The 20,294-nt window shown below is 38.5% G+C and overlaps 1 protein-coding gene across 2 annotated transcripts; it reads right to left on the reverse strand.

Moving 5' to 3' along the window:
• Positions 1-1,637: 1,637 nt before the first annotated feature.
• On the reverse strand, positions 1,638-18,353 carry KNG1 (kininogen 1). 2 transcript variants are annotated; one of them, XM_058031125.1, is made up of 11 exons: positions 18,159-18,353; positions 15,207-15,317; positions 14,217-14,301; positions 11,815-11,987; positions 9,996-10,103; positions 7,874-7,955; positions 7,208-7,374; positions 5,674-5,781; positions 4,632-4,721; positions 3,007-3,166; positions 1,638-2,661 (listed from the first exon to the last, which is right to left on the reverse strand). In XM_058031125.1, the coding sequence occupies exons 1-11, from the start codon at positions 18,351-18,353 to the stop codon at positions 2,474-2,476; spliced, it is 1,467 nt and encodes a 488-aa protein (XP_057887108.1). In that variant the 3' UTR covers positions 1,638-2,473. The 2 variants fall into 2 exon arrangements, with proteins under 2 accessions (XP_057887108.1, XP_057887107.1); XM_058031124.1 differs by having other exon boundaries at positions 1,638-3,166.
• Positions 18,354-20,294: the final 1,941 nt, after the last annotated feature.

Here is a 20,294-nt window from a genome sequence, read left to right on the forward strand (position 1 = left end):
ATATCCAAACATTCTGTTTCAGAATTTTTACACATGGAACACTGATTTTTATTCCAGAATGATTTTTTTAAGGTAATTACTTTTGTAAATTGTATAAACAAATTGAAATTGTCGTCTTTGTGTTGAACAATAATGGAGCCTCACATCATCGCTATAGCACGTGGTAAATGACCACTCAGTCCTGTCTCACTACTCATGGTTGTGTATGTGCTCTGTGGGGAGAATACATCAAGAGTGTGATGTTCCTTTCATTCACATCAGGGAGACTGGAAATGGAAAGAAAACTTTGTTTTTCTTATATTTGCATCTATATGTTTTTATGGTAATTTTGCATTAATTATTAAATTGCTACTGTAATCTAAAGAAAAACTGTTTTGAGCTTGTACTCCCGATAGTAATTCAGTATACACAAAGTTTCCAGTTACAGCCAAAATCATACCAATCAGATATTCAGAAGAAAAGAAGCAGAGAACTAAAGATAACTCTCAAGGCTTTCATTGGCATAGCTTTGTAAGTTTAGTTCTTGTCAAAACAAGAAGATAGCCTTTGCATATTATGCTGCAAGGAAAGGAATGAATGAAAAAGGCTGGATTTGATTAGTGATGGATCTAGGGGTTATTATTACTCTATCTTTCTTAAAAATTGGGCTCCAGCTAATTTTTATGACTTCTGAATGATTATCTTGTGAAAGGAAGTATAATGGTTCTGATGCCATCAGTCATTATAGATATCTGTCTGTCTCCATCCATCCCTGTGTGGCAGCCAGTTATACTGTGTAAAAAAACATCCAGATGCACACAACTATGCTGAATTTTTACTCACAGGCACTGTTTCTAATTTTAGATTTCCCTACTTTTTCAATACCTTTTAATGAATTTTCTAATGCAATTAGAAAAAAGGAACCAGGCATTGAAACTGGGAGGCGTGCCTACACTGTCAGGGAATGCTTAGACTCAGGCAGTATGAGTTCTGTTCTGTGATAAGTTGGGGACTCTCCTGCACAATCAGAGACCTCTCTCTTGCTTCTTATTTTTGCTCTTGCCCCCCTTCTTGAGTTCCTGTCTTTTATAGCTCCTTGACAATTGTACCTTCACCCACTTTTCCATCCCATTCACTCTGTTTCAATTTTTACCACTAATTTGCTGTTTTCTTTTGTTCTTCTCACCCCAGCCATATCATGCCATCCTGCCTCTGTTATTTCCACTTCTGTATCTTCTGACCTTTCTTGGTAGCTGTCTCCTGTCTGCAGATCATCCCTTGCCTGTTATGCCAAGACCTCCTGATCCTGTTCCCATCTCTTTTGCATTCTCTGAGTAGACTTCCCCTTCCTCCTCCCCGACTGTAGAAGCACAGCACACAAAAGGAGCCACTCCCAGCTGTTGAGTATAAAGTCTCGATGCCACAGCAATCCTAGCAGCTGTGGTGGAGGGCATTTCCACTGTGGTTTCAAGTAATGTGGTCTTTTACAGCAAAATCAGTGATGTGTTATCATTTGTAGGACCTCACCCTGTCACTAACCCTTTACAGGATGGAGTAGCATTTCAACTGTGAACTGATCTGGCATTGAAGTATTTATTTATTTATTTATTGCTTTGTGGTTTTGGGGGTTTTTTCAGCTGAGTAAGTTATCACATCCATACAGAGGGAAAGCATTTTATTTTGCAAGAAATATCTGGTGCTTTTTAGCTAATGCATTGCACCAAAAACTCAACCTTTGGAAGATACCCCAAACAGGAAAATCAGTCCAGTCTCAAAATGATGCACAACCTATTAACGGAAGAAGGCACACAAATTTTAGGCGTCTCAAGAGTTCATGATTTTGTCATCTGATCTGTAGGATTTGTTCATCTCTGCTGAATGAAAATCTGGCAATCAAGGTGCTTCGCTAGGTAGTTAACATAATATGTGTAGGGAATAATAAATCTGCTTTATTTAGGATTCTCTCAGCTGTCCCTGTTATCTCATCCAACACATCAACCACTAGTGATAGACTGATAGCAATATTGATTTCTTTAAAGCAATTACCAGGTTAAAAGGTTCCTTTGTTTTATTTTGTTCTTTAAATGATCCACTCCAGTAAATTAAAGAAAAAATATTTCACATATCTAAGAGAGGCTCTCTTGTTCTATATTGACTTGTTTTACCCATATTTGGTCGAGATTCTTAGTGTAATCTGCAAAATTCTTTCTGCCATTCTTTTAGATATAATACAGTAAGATTTGATGCAGTGATTCAGTTTGTGCTTATAGAAAATTGAGGCAGATGAGTTACACAGATTTACATATTTGCAAATATATGCAAATGCACAGTATTGCCATATGGTCTTAGGTCCCCAGAAGTGCTGGTGACCTACTTGAGTATTTCAGCTAACAGAATATGAGCTTTTGCCTCTTTGCATTTTATACATTTCAAAAGGCAGTATTTTTCTTATTTTCTATATAACATTTCTGAAAAGGATCCTGCAATGTTTGAATTATGCTAAAGCATCTGTGAGATCAAAGTCTTTCTCGTTGTTTTCTGTAGCTGGATCGATGTTTCCTGCTGCAGAAGGCAAGAGATCCTCATTTGTGAATTCTCTGGGAAAGCTAGGAGGGGCTGGAAAGCCAACAAGTTGTTTCCATGGTTTTCCAGGACATCTGGGGCCAGGAGATTCTGGGCGATCTGGCAATCCATTAAATAAAGAAGTATCAGGAACAATTAGTGGCTCTGCAGGTCCACTGGTTTCCTCCCTTGCAACCCCTGTACTAACCAGCTCCAGTGCACTTTCAGCACTGGATGATGATGGGAAGGTTTCATTTTGATTAAAACCCCTTTCATTTGACTCCTCAGAAGATTTGGGGTTTGGATGTTTATGTTTATTCTTCTTACTGTGTTTTTTATGCCCACACCCATGGCCACTTCTGTGCCCACAACCAATGTCATGCCTGTGCCTTTTGTCATGATCCTTTTTAACTCCATGCCTGTGCTTATGCCTGTGCTTGTGCCTGTGTTTATGCTCAGGTTCACCTTCACCTTCTGGTTCCTGTCCATTGTCTTTCCTTGTTTCTGTGCTAGGGCTTTCACTTTCTCCTTCATTTTTATCAGCCTGTGAAACTGCTTGTGGCTGGCTTAGCATGACAGTGCTCCGGAAAGGTGTGAATCCAGGAGGCCTCCTTGCAAAGAACACCTAAAAAACATTGCAATAGTAACCACATTTGTTACATGAAACAGAACAATTGCTTCAGATGTGGGAAATTCAGAAGCTGGCTCATTGCAGTACATGAATCATTTAGCAGATTTTTAAACTAAAATCTAAAATAAACAAGTCTCTCTTCTAAGATAAGCATGCAAACATAAACATCCTCCCAAATAATTCTGGAGTATTTTAGCAGCTAAATGTGTAAAAAAATTTTTTTTGTATCACTGAAATTTTGTCAGTGTAAGAAAGGAATTACACTACAGAGAGCAAAACATATGTACTGGTTTTAATTTATGAACAATACAGTTGGATTCTAGAACTAAATGTCCCAGTGCATGTTAGAGTGTTACACTCCCATGGATAGCACCAATTCATGCTGAAAGTTAACACATCTCTGAATAGCATCAATGGCAGAATATGCAGAACATCTGTATAATCTTGTTATATAAAATGTAGGTATTCAATTTTTTACTTCTAGATTTGACATATGCATTTCAGAATACTGCCTGGAAATAACACACAGAGATTAAAGTTGATAATATCAACCATTCTGTTGTTATTGAGTCATCTCTACTCCCTCATCAGTGTTTAACTGGGAGACAAAGGCTGTGAATACATGGTGTACTCTCACTGTACAACGTGAGTTTCATTTCTCTCCTCCAAAGTCTCTGATCATTATTAGCTGCAAATCAGAGTTATTTGGGTTGAAGCTGAATTTGAAAGTTGCTATGGATAAAATATTGTAGTGAAAATAGAGAGGAGAGACATTAGTTGATACATAACAAATGACTATGTAGTTATGAAGGTTCTGAGCAGAGTGAAGGTATTAGTTACAAGGGCAGGGTAATCTGTCTTTATTCAGTGTCACAATGGAGTCTCTGCAATCCTCAGAAATATCTGACAATAAAAATATTTGTATCCCATTGTGAGATTTTCAAACTGACTCACATTCAGGACTAGCTCATTGTGGAGCTGAGTAGGAAGAAATTGGAGGATCCTTGTGCAGAGACTGACAGCTGCAGCAGGCACCACTCGACTCGTATGGAAAGGTGCACAGACGCTTTGGATATCTGTGGGGTATTTGTGCCAGCAAATACATTTTAAAAAAACTTTTAAACCTAGTATGAGTAGCAATTTGAGGGATTTGATGGAGCTTGATACTCCAGAGCTTAACTAAGAAGGCAGAGGAGCAGCCAACAGGCAGAACTTCTGCCTGTTGCAGGGTCTTTGTTTGTGTGATCACCTTGTTGCTTGTGGTGAAACGGCTTTGATGTAAAAGGGTTGAGGTTAGAGGGTGAGAGAAAAGAGTATGATGTGAATGAGGCTGTTAAAAGAACTGTGTTCCTTTAATTTTGGTATAAAATATGGGATAATTTGGAATGGATAAAGAATTTATTGACTGCCTTTGTCCTACACTCTGCTTAATAGGATGGATACTGAAGAAGAATCTTACCACTTGGTGCTCTTCAGTGCAGTTCACCTGGGGATAGATTTTATTCTGCCATGGGATCACATGAATTTGTGCATCGCATGACAGTGATGCCTGTTAACAAAACAAAAACCAACACATTAAGGCAACAAAATTTCAGACACAAAGGGAGAGACTTGGGCCTGAAAAAGAAATGGGTTTTTTAATAATACTTTAAAATCCTTGGAACTTAAACCAAGTGTTTATTAAATCTGTCTCAGTGATGGATACTTCTGTATTGGGACACATCACAGCTTAGCTTTTCAAGGTTGTATTATGCGTGTGAACACTTGAATTCAACTTTGGATTTCAGATTAAATCTTGAAAATTGGATTTTTCATCTCTCTCGCTTTTGGAGCACTGACTGCATAATCTTCATGATATTCCTAAGAAATATTTTTTGTTTATGATGTTTCTCCTACTAAAAATTGGGAAATTTAAATAAAGCCTTTTTTTTTTTTCCTTTTAGTTCCTGCTGCACTAACAATTTCTAAAATCTCACAGGTAAGCACTGTTCATATGGTGGGAAAAGAGATGGGAGGTAAAGGCCCTCTCCCCAAACAACCCCCTTGCCAATGGTTGCTGGCCCTATCAACATTCCTTTCCAGTGTCCAGAACACATTTTCCTGCTGTCAAGAGCATGGCACACACTCCAGAAATTTCATTCCTTTGCTCACAAGTAACAATCCAGTCTCATATTTTCCTTAGCTGCAAGTCCACGGAGTCAGGAGTATTGCAGCTATTTCATTTGGCAGCAGCCTTCTCCTCTCCTTTCTTTGATTGATTATTATCAAAAGAAAGTTCCTTTGCTTTTGCAGTGAGCACTGATCCTGCAGCTGCGGTTCAAGTTTCAGGGTTTCTTAACTTGGGTTACAAACAGTGAAAGCTGCCCTTCTTCTTGGAACAAAAGTTTACTGAAAGAGGTAACAGAACCCAGGATGCGATTTTACTTAAGCGTTTACAGTTTCTGATGCAAATGAATTTGTCCATTAGAAACATTACAGTTGGCAAGATTATCATTACTTACACTGTCTGATGTGGCTGTACAGTCTTCATTAAGTTTCTCAAACTCACTCTTAGAGCAGTTTGTCTTCCAGACTGTAAATTTTACTTGATACTTTTTTCCTGCAACCACCTGAAAAATTAGCAAGAAAGCTTTCTGCACTAAAGGCATTTTATTGGAAAGGTTTCACCGGAAAGATGATTTTCTACAAGCTTAAACTACTTGTATTCTACAAGTCCTAACCACTGGGCCAACATATATGAAGAACAATATTAAAATATTTGGCAGTAAACTTATCTGCTTCTAATCAAGTAACTTATTTACTCCAGTTCCAATTCTCAAAAATTCTGGCATTGAAACTGAAAGAAACAGAAAAGGTCAGGATAATATTGGGCCCACAATTATTAAATGTCTGTAGTAATTTCATTAGTAACAGATGAAATCATTAGTGATAGCACTGTAGAGAGCCAAATGCGATGTCAGAAAAGTGGAATGTGAGTAAAACAAAGTGTGTGATGAACAGGCTCAGTTGAGAATGAACTTATTTGCCAAACACATTAAAGAGAGAAACTGCATGGGTTCAAGAATGTGCCTGCTATGTGTTCTCTTAGTATTTTTCACAAAGCTTGAAAAAATATATCTTCCTTTGGGGACATCAGGCAAGACATGAAATTTTATTTCCCTGAAATCTATTTTAAAGGTGTATGCATGCTAATATCTGTCATGATAGGGAAAGTCAGAAGGAAGAAAAAAGTTTGAAAGAAGAAAAGGCACAGATATTATCAGTAAGATAATATCAGCTATTTGGAAAAAATTCTGGTGTGGTTTTAGTGCCTTCTCCAGTGACACCTCATGCTCAGGAGTAGTTATGACCAATTATTTTCTAAGCTACTCCACTGTCAAATTTTTAATTCTCTTCTAAACTTCTGTTTTGATGTGTTGGGACAGTAAACAAGGCTTATGCAAATGCTGACCAATATTATCCTCCTGATTCCTCATCCTTTATCAAGCTCTATTTATCTGTATGTATTAAGTTATGCACAGATGTGCTTTTCTGAATCTAGCTAGAGTATTATTAGCAGCAAAATCAGTATATAAAACAACACATTTCTAAGGGAAATTAAGATGCCTCATTTTGGACCATACAACAACTGTAGGGTAGACACTGTTTAAATAACATGAAGAGTATTGGTGTGATGGATCAAGGGAGTAGTCCTGTCTAAAAAACTTTTATACTTTAAAAGTCTAAGGTATGTTACAAAGGTAAAAAGTAGGGTAGATACACAGAAATCAAATGCCCTGAGCCAACTTTCCTTACATACTTTTAAAATCATTTTGTTTTAAGAAAAAAAGAAAATTCAAGAGATTGGAAATTTTTGAATGCAAACCAATATGGATTTGATTTTACAGGAAAAATTGATTGGATATTTCAGTTACCACATGTATCAGCACTTAGACAAAAACATTATTTCAAATCTAAATACAAACTCAAGGTAACATTTAGCTCAGGCCAATAATAATGTCATGTCTGTTCCTCATCTCTGTGAAATATCCCAACCTGAACTGTCGCTGATTGTATTTCTCCACCTTTATAGTAGAAGTCATCATTGCTCTCTGAATTATACTTCTCTGTAGAAACCTTCAGTAGCTCCTTCAGTTCTGGACTGTCAGTTGGGATAGTCTTTGGACAACCTGGGCAAATGGCAGCAACTACTGTTTCTTCAACTGAAAGAGAGCAACAGGTTTCAGATCTAAGAAACAAAAGGTTCAATGTAGATAAAGGCTGGGAAAAACAGTTATAAAGCCCTGCTTTCTGGAACTCTTCATGTTTGGGTCTATGAAATGAAAATAAAGTATATTTGAGGTTTATATGACCAGCAATATCATGTCTTTGTTATCTAAAGGAGCATCAGCACCCAGTGTCACATGGGACATTTAACAACAGTTCTCTTGTAGAAACAAGAATTGCGTGTGCCAGTTGTAGGTAGCCAGAAAATATGGAGAGGGAACAGCTACATGTATGGAAAGACCTGATTTGGGTGAAACAAGAGGTGCATGTGACTGGCAGTGAATTTGTGTGTTGAGGAAAATCTAGTCTGAATGGGTGAGAATGCAGCATTTACTACATGGAACAGTATCTGTGTCCAGATAGTCTGGAGGAAAAAATAACAATAAAAGACACTGAAAACTGGAACTTTCAAAGCTGATAGTGCATAAGACATACCTGGAAGCTTGCAGTCGCTGATGGTATCTACGATCTCTGCATGAAGATTCTGAAATGCTTTGGCCTCACATTTAGCTACACGCTGGAGTGAAAAATGCAAAACAGCTCCTTGTTATTTAGAAATAACGAAATACCCATCCTAATACCTTCCTGCTAACAGAATAAAACCAAGCATGCTTCTAATGATTCCTTCCTTCCTTCCTTCCTTCCTTCCTTCCTTCCTTCCTTCCTTCCTTCCTTCCTCACTCAGAGAAAATAATACCCTAAAAGAGAAGCCAAATGAACTATTTGTATGTGTTCATTGAAGAGAAAAATGAGAATGTCTACAAGCCAGAATCATATTTTATGGATAACTCCATGGAATTTCTGTTTCAAACTGTAAAAACAAAAATTACACAATTATCAAATCAAACATTACTGAGTTCCTTGTATTTTCTCAGGTCTTCTAAAGGAACTGTGGTAGATAACTTGCTTAAAACTGCCTTGATATCTTAAAGCTTGGAGAAAGCAGATACTGATTGTCAGGTTTTTTTAAAGATTATAGAGCCTAAAACCAATTCCATCATTCCAATTATTAAAAATAGTAAAAAGGAAAGAACTAGGGGCAATGAATACATCCAGGAGAAACTGAGGTTTTATGGTAAACAGAAGTAATATTTTGCAGATTTGTCGAAGTTCTGCAAAGCATCAACAAAGGTGGATAAAGACACCTCTTGATATACAGAGATTTTAAGAAAGGTTTTGGTGAAATCCTTTATCAAAGACTAAAGAAACTAAATAAACCATAAATAAGAAGGAAGACTTAAAATTCAGACCTCAGGACCGTGACAGTTACTTGAAAATGTAATTATAAAAAATCTACTCAGTATTTTTGAAAAACTGATGAAGAATAATGCCAAGGCTAATTGCCCAGGTTAAAGGGATTGAATGATGTCCCAGTATAGCTCAGTGGTTCATGTGTGTGTTGAATACAGGGTGCAATTCTGGCCCTCCCATTTCAAGATAATAGTACAGAGCTGATTAAAGGTATGAGAAAACTTCCTTGGAATTTGGTCACTCCAATATTCTTGGAATATGGTATTCTAGTATCTGTCAATGATCTACTGGTAATTTCAGGGGATAAGTGCTTATGATCTAATTCCAGAAGCCCTGTGTGACCAAAGCAGTGTGAGTGAGGCAGTGCTCCTGCAGTAGGTGAGGTGACAGAAGTCATCACCTCTAGGTGACAGCTGGGGAAACTCAGACTCAATCTGGTTGAGTAACTTGCTTAAGGTTTAAGGGCACATGGGTAGTGGAGGGATTTGCTTCAGCTAGTCTGACTCTCATGCTTCTGTTGTTTACCAGCGCTGTCATTCTTCCCTTTTTTGATCAATACTTCTGAAACATTCTTGAGATGTACAAGGAGTAATTTTTCAACAGGAGAGGCTCTTGAATGTAGCACTCAATGGTGCATTTCCTCAACAGCTGAAACAGATGCCATTCTGTCCCCTCCCCTTTACCACCACTGTTCATAGTGACTCTGCATTCCTGCCTTCTGCCTTGTGTTTGTAAAATCATCTTTCTGATGCCCTTGTGAGCTGGTTCAGGGAGGTCAGTTGAGAGAGGAAGCCTCTATTTTTGGTACAGCTGCTTCAGTTCCAGGTCAGTGAAGCCAAGGGAGTGCCTGGGTTTGCAGCACTGTTTACCTGGATTATGTATAAATTATGTTAATATATTTCTTTTGAAGCTATTATTTGGACTGTGGTAAAGGTTAAGTAATAATTCAGCTACTGACCTTCCTGCGAAAATATGTCTTAGGCTGGAAATTGTGCTAATTTTAATTATCACTTTTTGGGTTGTTCATGAGTAACTCCTTGAATATCTGGATAAAAACTCAAGGGATTTATTATTTGGGTAAGACTGGTTAGATTCTGTGGTGTAATCTGTAAACCTTTCAGTGGCCCTCTTAGTCACTGATTCAGAAGACATAGATGTCCTAGTTACATAAACAGTTATGAATAAGACTGGATTTAAGCTTTGTTCCTGAATTGAAGCAAGACTATAAATATTTTCTCAAGTCAGATCTCAATGACCATTCATTAATGTGATACTTTCTTGATAAACAGATTTGGAGATTACTTACACCTCTAGAAGTGATTTTGCATTCTGGAGTTAAATCTTGAAATTGGTCTTTGGTGCAATTAGTCTCCTCAATTTTATATCTAATTATATAGTTCCATCCAGCTACCACCTGGAAGAGATATTTAGGTTATATATTATGTAAAATAATTCAAACTTTAAAGTTAAACTATTACATGAGATTAGCAAAGAAAGCAAAACTACTCATCTAGTGCCTTCTATCTATCAAATCACTTCACACTCATTAAACCATAGATTGTTCATGGACAGCAAAAAAACCTTGTCCTTGCAGTACAAAGTGTAAACTAAATCCTGCTTTTGTTAGAAGTGCACTTTGTATTTGGTGTCCACTTCTGGCATGCCTGCAGCCTCCCACTGCTGGGTTTCTTGTGCTTTCCTCCAAAGATCTGTTACTTATTACTGCCCGTGACAGGAAGCTGCTCTAGATAGATGACTACAGTAACACAGCCTGGCAAGTCCTGCATTCCTGAGCATGGGACACAGTAAAACAGTATCTGAGTAATGTAACTTTATACTGCTGGCATCATTTTTTGTTGAGTGTTCTGCATTTATCATTTACCCATAATTGTGTCTATCCTGGGCTTTACCTTCCCACACACACTGCTTTGTCCAGGTTCATAACCCTTTTTTAAAAATTTTCTTTCCAGGAAGCTGTTCCATTTTTCTAACAGTGGCTACTTCTTCTCACCCATGAAACCTCTCAAAATCAAACTGTTGGGCCAGGTAACATTGTATGAAAAAGGAAAACCAATCAAATATAAGAATTTGTTATCCCAGATCAATTGAAGTGGAAAGCTCTGACTTTTCTCTGTGTGCCAGAGGTGACATGATGGTTCTCTTTCCAGCTGCTGGATTGCAGTCTATCAGCAACACTTTGTCATGTGGCCTAAATGTTGTGCAAGTTTGTGTTTCAGCAAAGAAGATTGCTGCCATCAGTAAATACAACAAGGACAGTCTGGCTTAAATAATGAGTCAAGCTGACATGAGACTAGAAGTTGCTTTTTGGCTTAGTAAATATACACAGGTTCAAAGGAAAGAGTCTGTGTTTGCTGTTGGGTTCTACACTAGTTAAAAACCAAATAAGAAACTTTACTTTCTAGCAATGTCACACCAATCCATAGGAAAGCTTTTCACAGGGAAGGAATTAGTGCATGAAATACCAGATGACACAGAATTTCTGCAATCTGAGTAGTTATTTCTTGCAAAGCAGATATTCCCATGAGCAGAAATCTTGCAGCAAGTGGCATGCTGGGTTTTTGGGTTCTCTTACCCACTTTTCCTATGTGGGGTTTAGCTGTCCTATAGCACATAGCAGCTGTTGATAAATGGGCCTTTTTGCCTGCAAAAACAGAGATGCCTGCTGCTCTTTGAGAGGCTGGTGAGTGTGGGAGACATCTGTGCAGGCTGGCAGCTTTGGCTCAGCCCCTAGAAGGGATCTGCTCCTGCTGGAGCCTCAGGACAAGGCCAAAGGAAATACCCAGGAGGGTGTGAGATGATACAGGTTGCATGTGCCAGACCAGAATGCAAATAAACTGGTGCTAAACACTGCTTAGAAGCAACTGCAGATAAAGAAAAATATGTGTATGCTATTAGTTGAGAGCTCTGAAAATCTACTAGGTAGCTGTTAATGATTCCTTATAAATTAAGATAATTATTTATTGAGTCTACCCTCTATATGCATTTTGTATGCTTTACTATTAAATTTAATCCACTTTAATATCAGAAACATACACAAAACAAACAAGGTACCTGCTTTGGGCTGAATTATTTCAGTAAAATTTAGAGAAAAATCATGCACAAACCTGTCTCTTAGCTTCTTTTATTTCCGCAAGCTTAAAAAGGGCAGGTTCACCACTGTGCTTGTTAAACTTTTGAATGGCTTTTTTCAGAATTTCTGACACTTCTGAACCATCACTTGATATAGGATGAAAGCATCCAAGACATGGAGCCTCAGTAAGTCTTATCTTTGACACATCTGGAAAAGAAACAAACCAAAAAACATAGGGCTTCATGCAAAACAGCCTTAGGTTTTCATTTTTCCTATCTGGGAGTGAGCAAGAACCTTTCCTCCTTTTTAACTGGTGTGATAAGCAAACCCTATATTCCAGTTTCAAGGCCTACAAAGACATTTTTATGCTTAGGAACATGCTCTGGTTGTGGTGGCAGGGGCCATCCATGACCCTAGGGTCCAGGCATGGTTTTGGCAGTGAACCCCATTCCAGCAATTACAAATTGCAGAAAAAAACCTTGTGTGTAGTTTTGACACCATTAAGGAAGGTACATTACTCATTCAGCCAGGGAGGAGCCAGTGGAAGCTACAACTAAGGGAAAGGTTTTCAGATTCTTCAAAGCTCACCCACAGTGTGCAGCTGCTTGCTGTCCTCACCGTGTTTCAGGATGGGACTTCAGAAGTGTTTGGGCTCACCCATATGAGCTGCTCTATATGCTCACCCATATGTGACTCTGAGTGCCCCAGGGACTGTAGCTGGACTATTCTGCTGTCCTCACCAGTCATTGTGGCTGCCAGTTACCACTTGGTGCTACCTTCAGGCTTAACCAGCTGGATTGGCTGTGAATAGACAAGCCTGACAGGGATGCTCAAACTCCTGTTTCCTACTACTAATCCTATTAACTCTCTTTCCTTTCTAGTAATCATGGACTGGATTTTCATAAATTAATTTTATAGTTCAGTACATAAATTAATTTCACAAGTCAGTGAGCATGAGAATGGAAGTGGGACAATATGTGGTCCCTGTGGAATTGAAGTAAAATTTATGTGCCTGATCTTCAGCTGGCATAAACTGGCTTAAAGGAAGTTATGCCAGTTTGCACCAGCCAGGAAATCAGTCCAGGGTCAGTTAGATCAGAGAGGCTGAACAGTGTGGTACCAATACAGTGGGGAAATCCCTCACCTGGCAGACCAAAGTACATCTTATGTTGACTCAGCAATGACAAATAGATACCTTACAGAGAAGTATGACCACATTTTCAGTGAGCAGTCACAAAGGAGATAATGAACCAACAGCACACCCACTTCTAGACCAACTGTGGTCTCAGAACTTTCATAAGGATTTTGCTGAACAAACCTGTGTTATTTTCCAGAGTTGTAACAACTTAGTAAGCAGAGAGGAGTTCCTTAGGCTGAATACCTGATTAATTTAATTCATATATTGGGATTTTTGCTTTCTAAGCTAAGATTCAAATGCAAATTTCCTGTGTGTCCTCTGTAAGATTCACACAACTTTTGCTGGCAACTAGGTGTCACCATTGCCCTACAAATGCAGCATTTGTTCAATGCAGAACATGGAGTTTGTGTACTGCAGTTCCTAGAAAGACACTGGCTGTAGGTAAAGCCATTTCAGCTTTAAACAAGATAGCTAGGAACAAAAAGCAGATACTGGCTGCCAAACATCTCAGAAACTGGGGGGAATATTTCTGTAGTTAGTAATTAGATGGATATTTTAAAGCAAACTTGGGTATGTCTTTCAGAGCACCAGGCACAGAGATCTCAGTTGGAAGTCTTTAAAACAATGTGATCTCTTTTAACTAAGGGAAATTCCTATGTGAATGTAATAGTAATTTGTGAGTGTCTTATAGGTGAAAAATGTTAAGGTGTAAAATATCAGTCTCTTAATCATACATGATTACATCACTGCCAGATTTCTATCTTGTAAATGAATTTTTTTTCTATTATTGTTTGAGGTAAATACTTGTTTTGGTAAACTTTAACAGCAAGAATTCAGTCATTTTCAGTTTGAAGAAAATGAAGGCGCAATTTTGTCATACCAAGTTTTTTCCAGTAATTCCTCAGACAATTTTATGCTTAAATAATTAAGGACAGAAAGTTTAAGTGTGACAAGTTGCATCTGGTCTCTTAAGTTATTAGTATGCTTTTGGTCTTAAGCAAACAAATTTGAACTTGGCATAATTCTATGCTTGAAGAAACTTACTACACGTACATGCTGAATTTTATTACCCTGGCCAGAAACTTCCTGTGCTTCACTGATTTTGTCTATATGTGTATAACAGTGAAGTGAAATTTTATCTTTAACCAATAGTTGCTTACAAAAGATTATTCATAAATGTCTGACTAGAATGATAAGGAGCTTCTACCTTTAAAATTACCTGAAAGTTTCAGTATTGTATTTATTCCATTTTTATTTGTAAATGTATTTGTTGAAAGCTATCCCATATAGTTACATACCTGAGAAAATTCTGCACTCTTGTGAAACATTAGTTGTTTTATCAGCATCATTCATATGAACTCGAGCTGTGCATTCTCCTGTTTTCTGCAAAAACATATGGCAACAATTGTCTGAAACTTGCTAAAGAGAAATGCAATGCTTTAGCTATTGAACACAGCTGACAGTTGTAGACTGATTTTGAGGAAGAGGTTCATGTGTATATATTTGTAGTAATGTCCAACCTGCTGTTTTGTTACTGAAAAAGGATCAGATTGTGAGGAAAGCAGAGGACAAACTGAGCAGATTACTTGAATGATGCTTTATATTTGTATGATGTGCACTGATTACCTGAAGACTTTGCAGTCAGAATAATGGAAATTAACACATGACTAAAGACTATATAAAGTATGTATTTATCCATTTTCCCCTCTGCTAGTACAAGGTATGCAGCAATGACCACGGCATTTCACGTAGATCCAAATTGTATTGTCACCATCACCCCTTCCTGTGCACTGAGTGAAAGAGCAGTGCCACCCCCTGGGAATGTGCAGTGTCCCTGCAGTGTGTGCCCTGTTGTACCTCCCCTGGGTGCCCTCTGGTAGCACAAGCCAGACAAGTTTGGCACTGCTGAAAGCCCTCTGCTAAAATTTCTGCCATAGTGGTTTCCATGTCAGTATTTGATTGTGCAAGTTTCCTTTACACATAGTTAATACCAAGTTTTACAGTTCTTACACTCTGACAGTGCACAAATCTTATGTTTGGTTAATTGAGAACCTTCATATTGAAGCACTGAAATGTTCATTTCTGCATATATTCAGGATTGTACTAGAAAACTCAGGACTATAATGGTTAACTTTGGGGTTGTAAACATTTCTGGACTGTAGTCATATAAGCTTTCAAAAGCAATGCAGCTAAAAAAGTTAATTCTTCTACTGTATTTTCCCCAAGCAATTGTGGTCCTGGTCCTTATGTTTCTGTACAGAGAACTTTTAAAGAGAACAGATACTTACAGCCTCTGCAGATACTTTGTAATGACAGTGTTGCCAGTGTTTGTTTTCCTCAGTGGCACAAGTGCTTTCAAGTATTCTGTATTTCACATAAAACTGTGGGTCAGGACCTGCCTGGATTAAAACAATACACATGTCATCATTTGCATGGTAATAAATCTGGTGAAAAGATAAGAGTTTCAAAAAAGTAAATAGTATTATTTATTTACCTTAAATTTTATAATATGGTTTCCCATTAGCTGCTGGTCTCTCAGATCTTGGTAGTTCAAATATTAACTTACCTAATTATATTACTTAGCCCTTACCTACAATGACAATATTTGATATAATGGGTACAATATTCTCAACTGCCTTCATTTTAACTTATAGTACCAATGGGTTTAGAACCAAAAGGAAGTGGTTAGGTTTTATACTGTCATTCAAATGTACTCCAAAAAGCCATTTTGGGTGGCTGCTTGGATAGTTAGCATAATTACCAGCTTGGACTGTGCTCCAGTCTGACTCCCTCGCTCTCACTCTTGGCCTCCTCCCAGATCTGTCCACTTTCTTTCTGTGCAGCTGCCCTGGCAGCCCAGAACCAGCAGCCCTCAGGCAGCCTGGCAGTGCCCAAACAGCCTCTGCTTGGTGGTACCAGGGAGCCTCAGCTGCCCAGCCTGCACGGATGTGCTCTGGAGACAGCCTTGGGCACTGCCTGTGGTTTTCTACAGGCTTTGGAGGCTGGGCTGCAGGGCAGGACAGCCTCAGCAATCCCATAAGATGAAATAAAAACATTAAGCAAAGTTTGGCCTGGCGAGTGTAAGTACTTCAGAATTTGGTAAATCAGTAATGGGCATTTCTCCTTGCCATAAACCAGGTAGCAGGCCTGTGCCTACTGGTGACAGTGACAACACTGTAAGGTTTGGTTTATCCTTTAGAGAAGATATAAAGTCAGAAGTTACTAACCTTTTACAGCCACTAAAAATGCTCTGCCAATGTGACTTTTCAAATACAAACAGGCAACTGCTGTAGTTTAGCACTGATTATTCTAAAATATCCAGTTATTATTCTCTGTCTCTGCTGGGAGGATTAAATTATAATTCTTGTTTTAGTGCTACCAAAAAAATGAGGCTGAGCTGATGTGGTTGGCATATACTGGATTTACACTGATGCAGTAGACACAGAATTATATTCTGTCTTCTCTTAATTCCTGTTGTGTTTTGCTAGAGGTATGAAGAAGTGTAGAGGTACCTCGTATAATAGTTGTAAAAAAGGATAAAAGGGGCTCTAAAAATATAATAGACTTAATCCTCAGCAGGTAGAAATTTACTTTTATGGAATTACATCAGATTATGCTATTTGGATTTAAAAAGAGCCAAATTCTGTTCTCTGTTACAGTGCTCTAAATCTGCAATAAATCAGCTCAGTAAGTAAACAAAGTAAGAAAAGGCATTGTTTCTGTATTATTTGTTATTAGTTTATTTCATTACTATTATGAACAGCTATGCCTTTAACTGGGGCAGGTTTAGTCTTTCACTAGTAAGCTTTTATGTTTTATTACCTTATCAATAATGAATGTACATGAATATGTAATAACCAGCTATTTAATTAATGCATTCAACATTGTGAGACTAGTGAGGAATAAAATCTATACTCTTTTTAGAAAAAGAATCTCAAATATGAGGAAATTTTAATTGCAGATTCATTTTCTCTGTTTTTTACTTAACTTCATAATCAGATCAATGATTCAAAGTAATAATTGATTTCCACTTTGTATCTTTTAAGAAAAGGAAAGATTGCTATCTAGAGAAGGAAAGATGAATAATAATTGCAATAAATATGTATTCTTAAAAATACAGCATTGTTTAAGATAAAATTCTGAAACTCCTCTCTCTCCTTTGGGAACACCAGCAAAAGGAAGGTAGATGATACTACAGATCTGATATGGAGATATTTGCATTTGGCTGTTGTTAAGAATGAGAACGTTAAGAATGTTCAATGAGACTATTCATTTACTTAATATTAATTATATAAAGGCCTTTCTGATTTTACTCTTTGTCTCCACATGCTGAAATCTCCCCAGTGTGTAAACAGGAACACAAGAGGGCAGGTGCCAGGAGATGTGGGTAATTTGCCATAAGTGTTTAGCAATGCATGGCTCCTTTCCGAGGTCAATTTCTGTCTGGGTAAAAGTGTCTTGTGATTTTGGAGTGCAAAATATTCTGTCTAACACTGGGTTTCTTGTGGTTTACATATGAAAATCCAATCCAGTGGAAAAAATATGCTGATGTTTTTTCAAGTAAAATAATGCTTGTCATTATTATGGTAATACCATCTTTGTATACCTCTCCGAGGTAAATACTCTTTTGTTAGATTAAGGCTATATAGAAGGATTCCAGGCAAAGGATCATGTTGCCTTCTTTTCTCCTGTAATTTTAGCTGTCATCCTATTTGACTAAAATACCACCTAGTGATTTTAGATACATCTGTGACTTAGGTGTCAATCAAATAATATTCACAAACTGGTCAGAATAGTGCCAAACTTTATCAGGTGATTCTTTTTTTGTGCAGCACCAGCTCTTCCCAAGTCAAGAGTATAATATTTTTTTTATAAGTCTGGTTTTGCCATTGGTCTGAAAACCTTAGAGATGATGGAAAGGGGTAGAAATCCCAATAAAGAAAAAAGAGAACAGAGTGGAATAATAAGACAAATTACGTTGGTGATAGAAATTTTCTATTCTTTGGTCCTTGCATTAGTAAGCAATTCACCAGCACACAGAGTTCTGCTGATAAAAACATAATATACACCCCTACTCGTCAGGGAAACAAGTATCTTACTGTGCAAGTCACTTTGATTTTTTAAAACATTTTTGGAAGACACTGTGCTGTCATGCTTGCCCCCTAACAAACGAGATGGAGATAAGCTGATTCAAAATGCATAAACAATTCCAACTTTTTTTTTTTGCAAAGTCTACTTACAGTTCTCTTGGCTTCCATCACCACGTATAGAGCAAATTGGGTACCAGTTGCTTCATCTTCATTGTATTTCTTCAGTGCTGCATCAACAGCTTTAAAGACATCAGGGTCATCACAGTCTGAAAACTCAAATGCAAGAGGAATGGCTTTGCTAGAGAAAAAACTACAGCAGAGTGCTAGTACAATGAAGGCCTTCATAATTGGATGAAAAAGGCCCCCTGAATTAGAAGGCTCTTTAAGAACCAAATGGAAAAGGAATGCCTGACAGGATTGTAGTCACCTCTTCTGTTTTTCAGGAGCAGGAGTTAAGCAAACAGAATGAGTGCGTTCCTGGGGTTGGTTGGTTCTCATCATACCCTGTTTATACTGCAAATAAACTCTGAGTTTATCTAAATAAACTTTGTTTGTTCACCAGAATGACACTAAGGTTATCCACCTGCCATCAAGATAGCAGGGTGAATGGCTGCAGCTGGGGACCAGTTTAGGCAAAGTAAAGCATAAGAGAAAGAAGTGGCTGTAGCTTTCTGACTTCTTAACACCTAAACTGCTACTGAGAATGAATTTTACAAGGCTTAAATAAAACATCCAGGAAGGTCACAGTGGCAATGAAATTTTGGACAACAACCTTGTAAATTTTATAGATCTGTTTAGTGTTCAGGCTGCAACAGTTCTGAGAACTATGGTACTCAGAATGTGTTTGAAAAGTCTTTGGACATGTGCATATGGTTGAATGTCACATAACCCTTCAATAGCACTTGATAAACTTTGTCCTTCATGGTCCTGTTGGAAAGTCCATCTCTGCTGCCACGTGGAGACTGCCTGGCTTATGGATTAGTTAGTGATCATAGTGCTTTGTTATCATTACAGATATGTGACACCCAAGAACAAAGGATTAAACACTATCATCTGAGTCTGGTCAAGCCAGCATTAGAGATGGCTGAGAACATCTGGTGCTTGTCTCCTGTATGTGGCACCAAATAGCTTTGCTTTGGCTCTGTGAACACCTTGGGATTGCTTTGGCTCCTGTGTTCCAGCTGTTTCTTGCTGTATTTGGGTTGTGTGGCAAGGTTTTGATAGCAGGGGATTACAGGGGTGGCTTCTGTGAGAAGCTGCTGGAAGCTTCTCCTATGTCTGACAGAGCCAATGCCAGTCAGTTCCAAGATGGATTCAGTTCTGGCTAAGACTGAGTCCATCAGTGCTGGTGGTAGTGCCTCTGGGATAACATAGTGGTGAAGGAAAAGAAAAAGGAACTGGGAAAGAACAGGAGAGAGAAGAGAGAAAATATGTGAGAAAAACAGCTCTGCAAATCCCACGGCCTGTGAAGGTGTGGGAGGAACTGCTGTGGGTGAGGAGTAGAGATTTTCCTGCAGCCTATGGAGCAGACCATGGTGAGGCAGCTGTGTCCCTGCAACCCCTGGAGGTCACTGGTGCAGCAGGGATTCACCTGCAGCTCATGGAAGACCCCACACCAGAGCAGGTGGATGCCCAGTGGAGGCTGTGACCCTCTGGAAGCCTGGGCTGGAGCAGGTTTTCTGGCAGGACTTGTGAGGGCACCAATGCTGGAGCAGTTTTTTCCTAAAGGACTCACATCATGGAAAGGACCTACACTGGAGCAGTTCATGAAGGACTGCCTCCAGTGGGAGGGATCCCTGGCTGGAGCAAGGAAGAGTGCAGGGAGTCCTTATCCTGAGGAAAAAGGAGGGGTAGGAGCAACATGTGATGAGCTGACTGCAACTCCCATTCCCATCCTCCTGAACCAGCTGAGGGAGAAGGTAGAGAAAATCAGAAGTAAATTTAAGCCTGGGAAGAAGGTGTTTTAAAGTTTTTACTTTATTTCTCATTCTCTTACTTTGTTTTGATTAGTAATAAGCCAATTTCCCCAAGTCCAGTCAGTTTCACCTGTGATGATATTTGGTGAGTGAACTCTCAAGCCTTACCTTGACCCATGAGCTTTCTGTTATATTTTCTCTCCCCTGTCTGGCTGATGAGAGCAGTGACAGAGTAGCTTTAGTGGATACCTGGCAGCCAGCCAGGGCAAACTCACCACACTTGCTACAAGTTTTGATTAAAGAAAATGCACTTTAGAGACTGTGGATAAACTAAACCAGAAATAGGTTTGTTCATACATTATAACAAACT

The sequence above is a fragment of the Melospiza georgiana genome, chromosome 10 (assembly GCF_028018845.1).
Source record: "Melospiza georgiana isolate bMelGeo1 chromosome 10, bMelGeo1.pri, whole genome shotgun sequence".
NCBI lineage: Eukaryota > Metazoa > Chordata > Aves > Passeriformes > Passerellidae > Melospiza > Melospiza georgiana.

Bases quoted from the DNA above. Each gene is read 5' to 3' on its own strand.
- KNG1 (XM_058031124.1), bottom strand. From the start codon at position 18,353: ATGAAGGCCTTCATTGTACTAGCACTCTGCTGTAGTTTTTTCTCTAGC. The intron at 14,302-15,206 runs GTAAGTATCTGT...ATGTTTTTGCAG, and splicing joins ACAAAGTATCTGCAGAGGCT to AAAACAGGAGAATGCACAGC. The intron at 11,988-14,216 runs GTATGTAACTAT...TTTCTTTTCCAG, and splicing joins AGAGTGCAGAATTTTCTCAG to ATGTGTCAAAGATAAGACTT.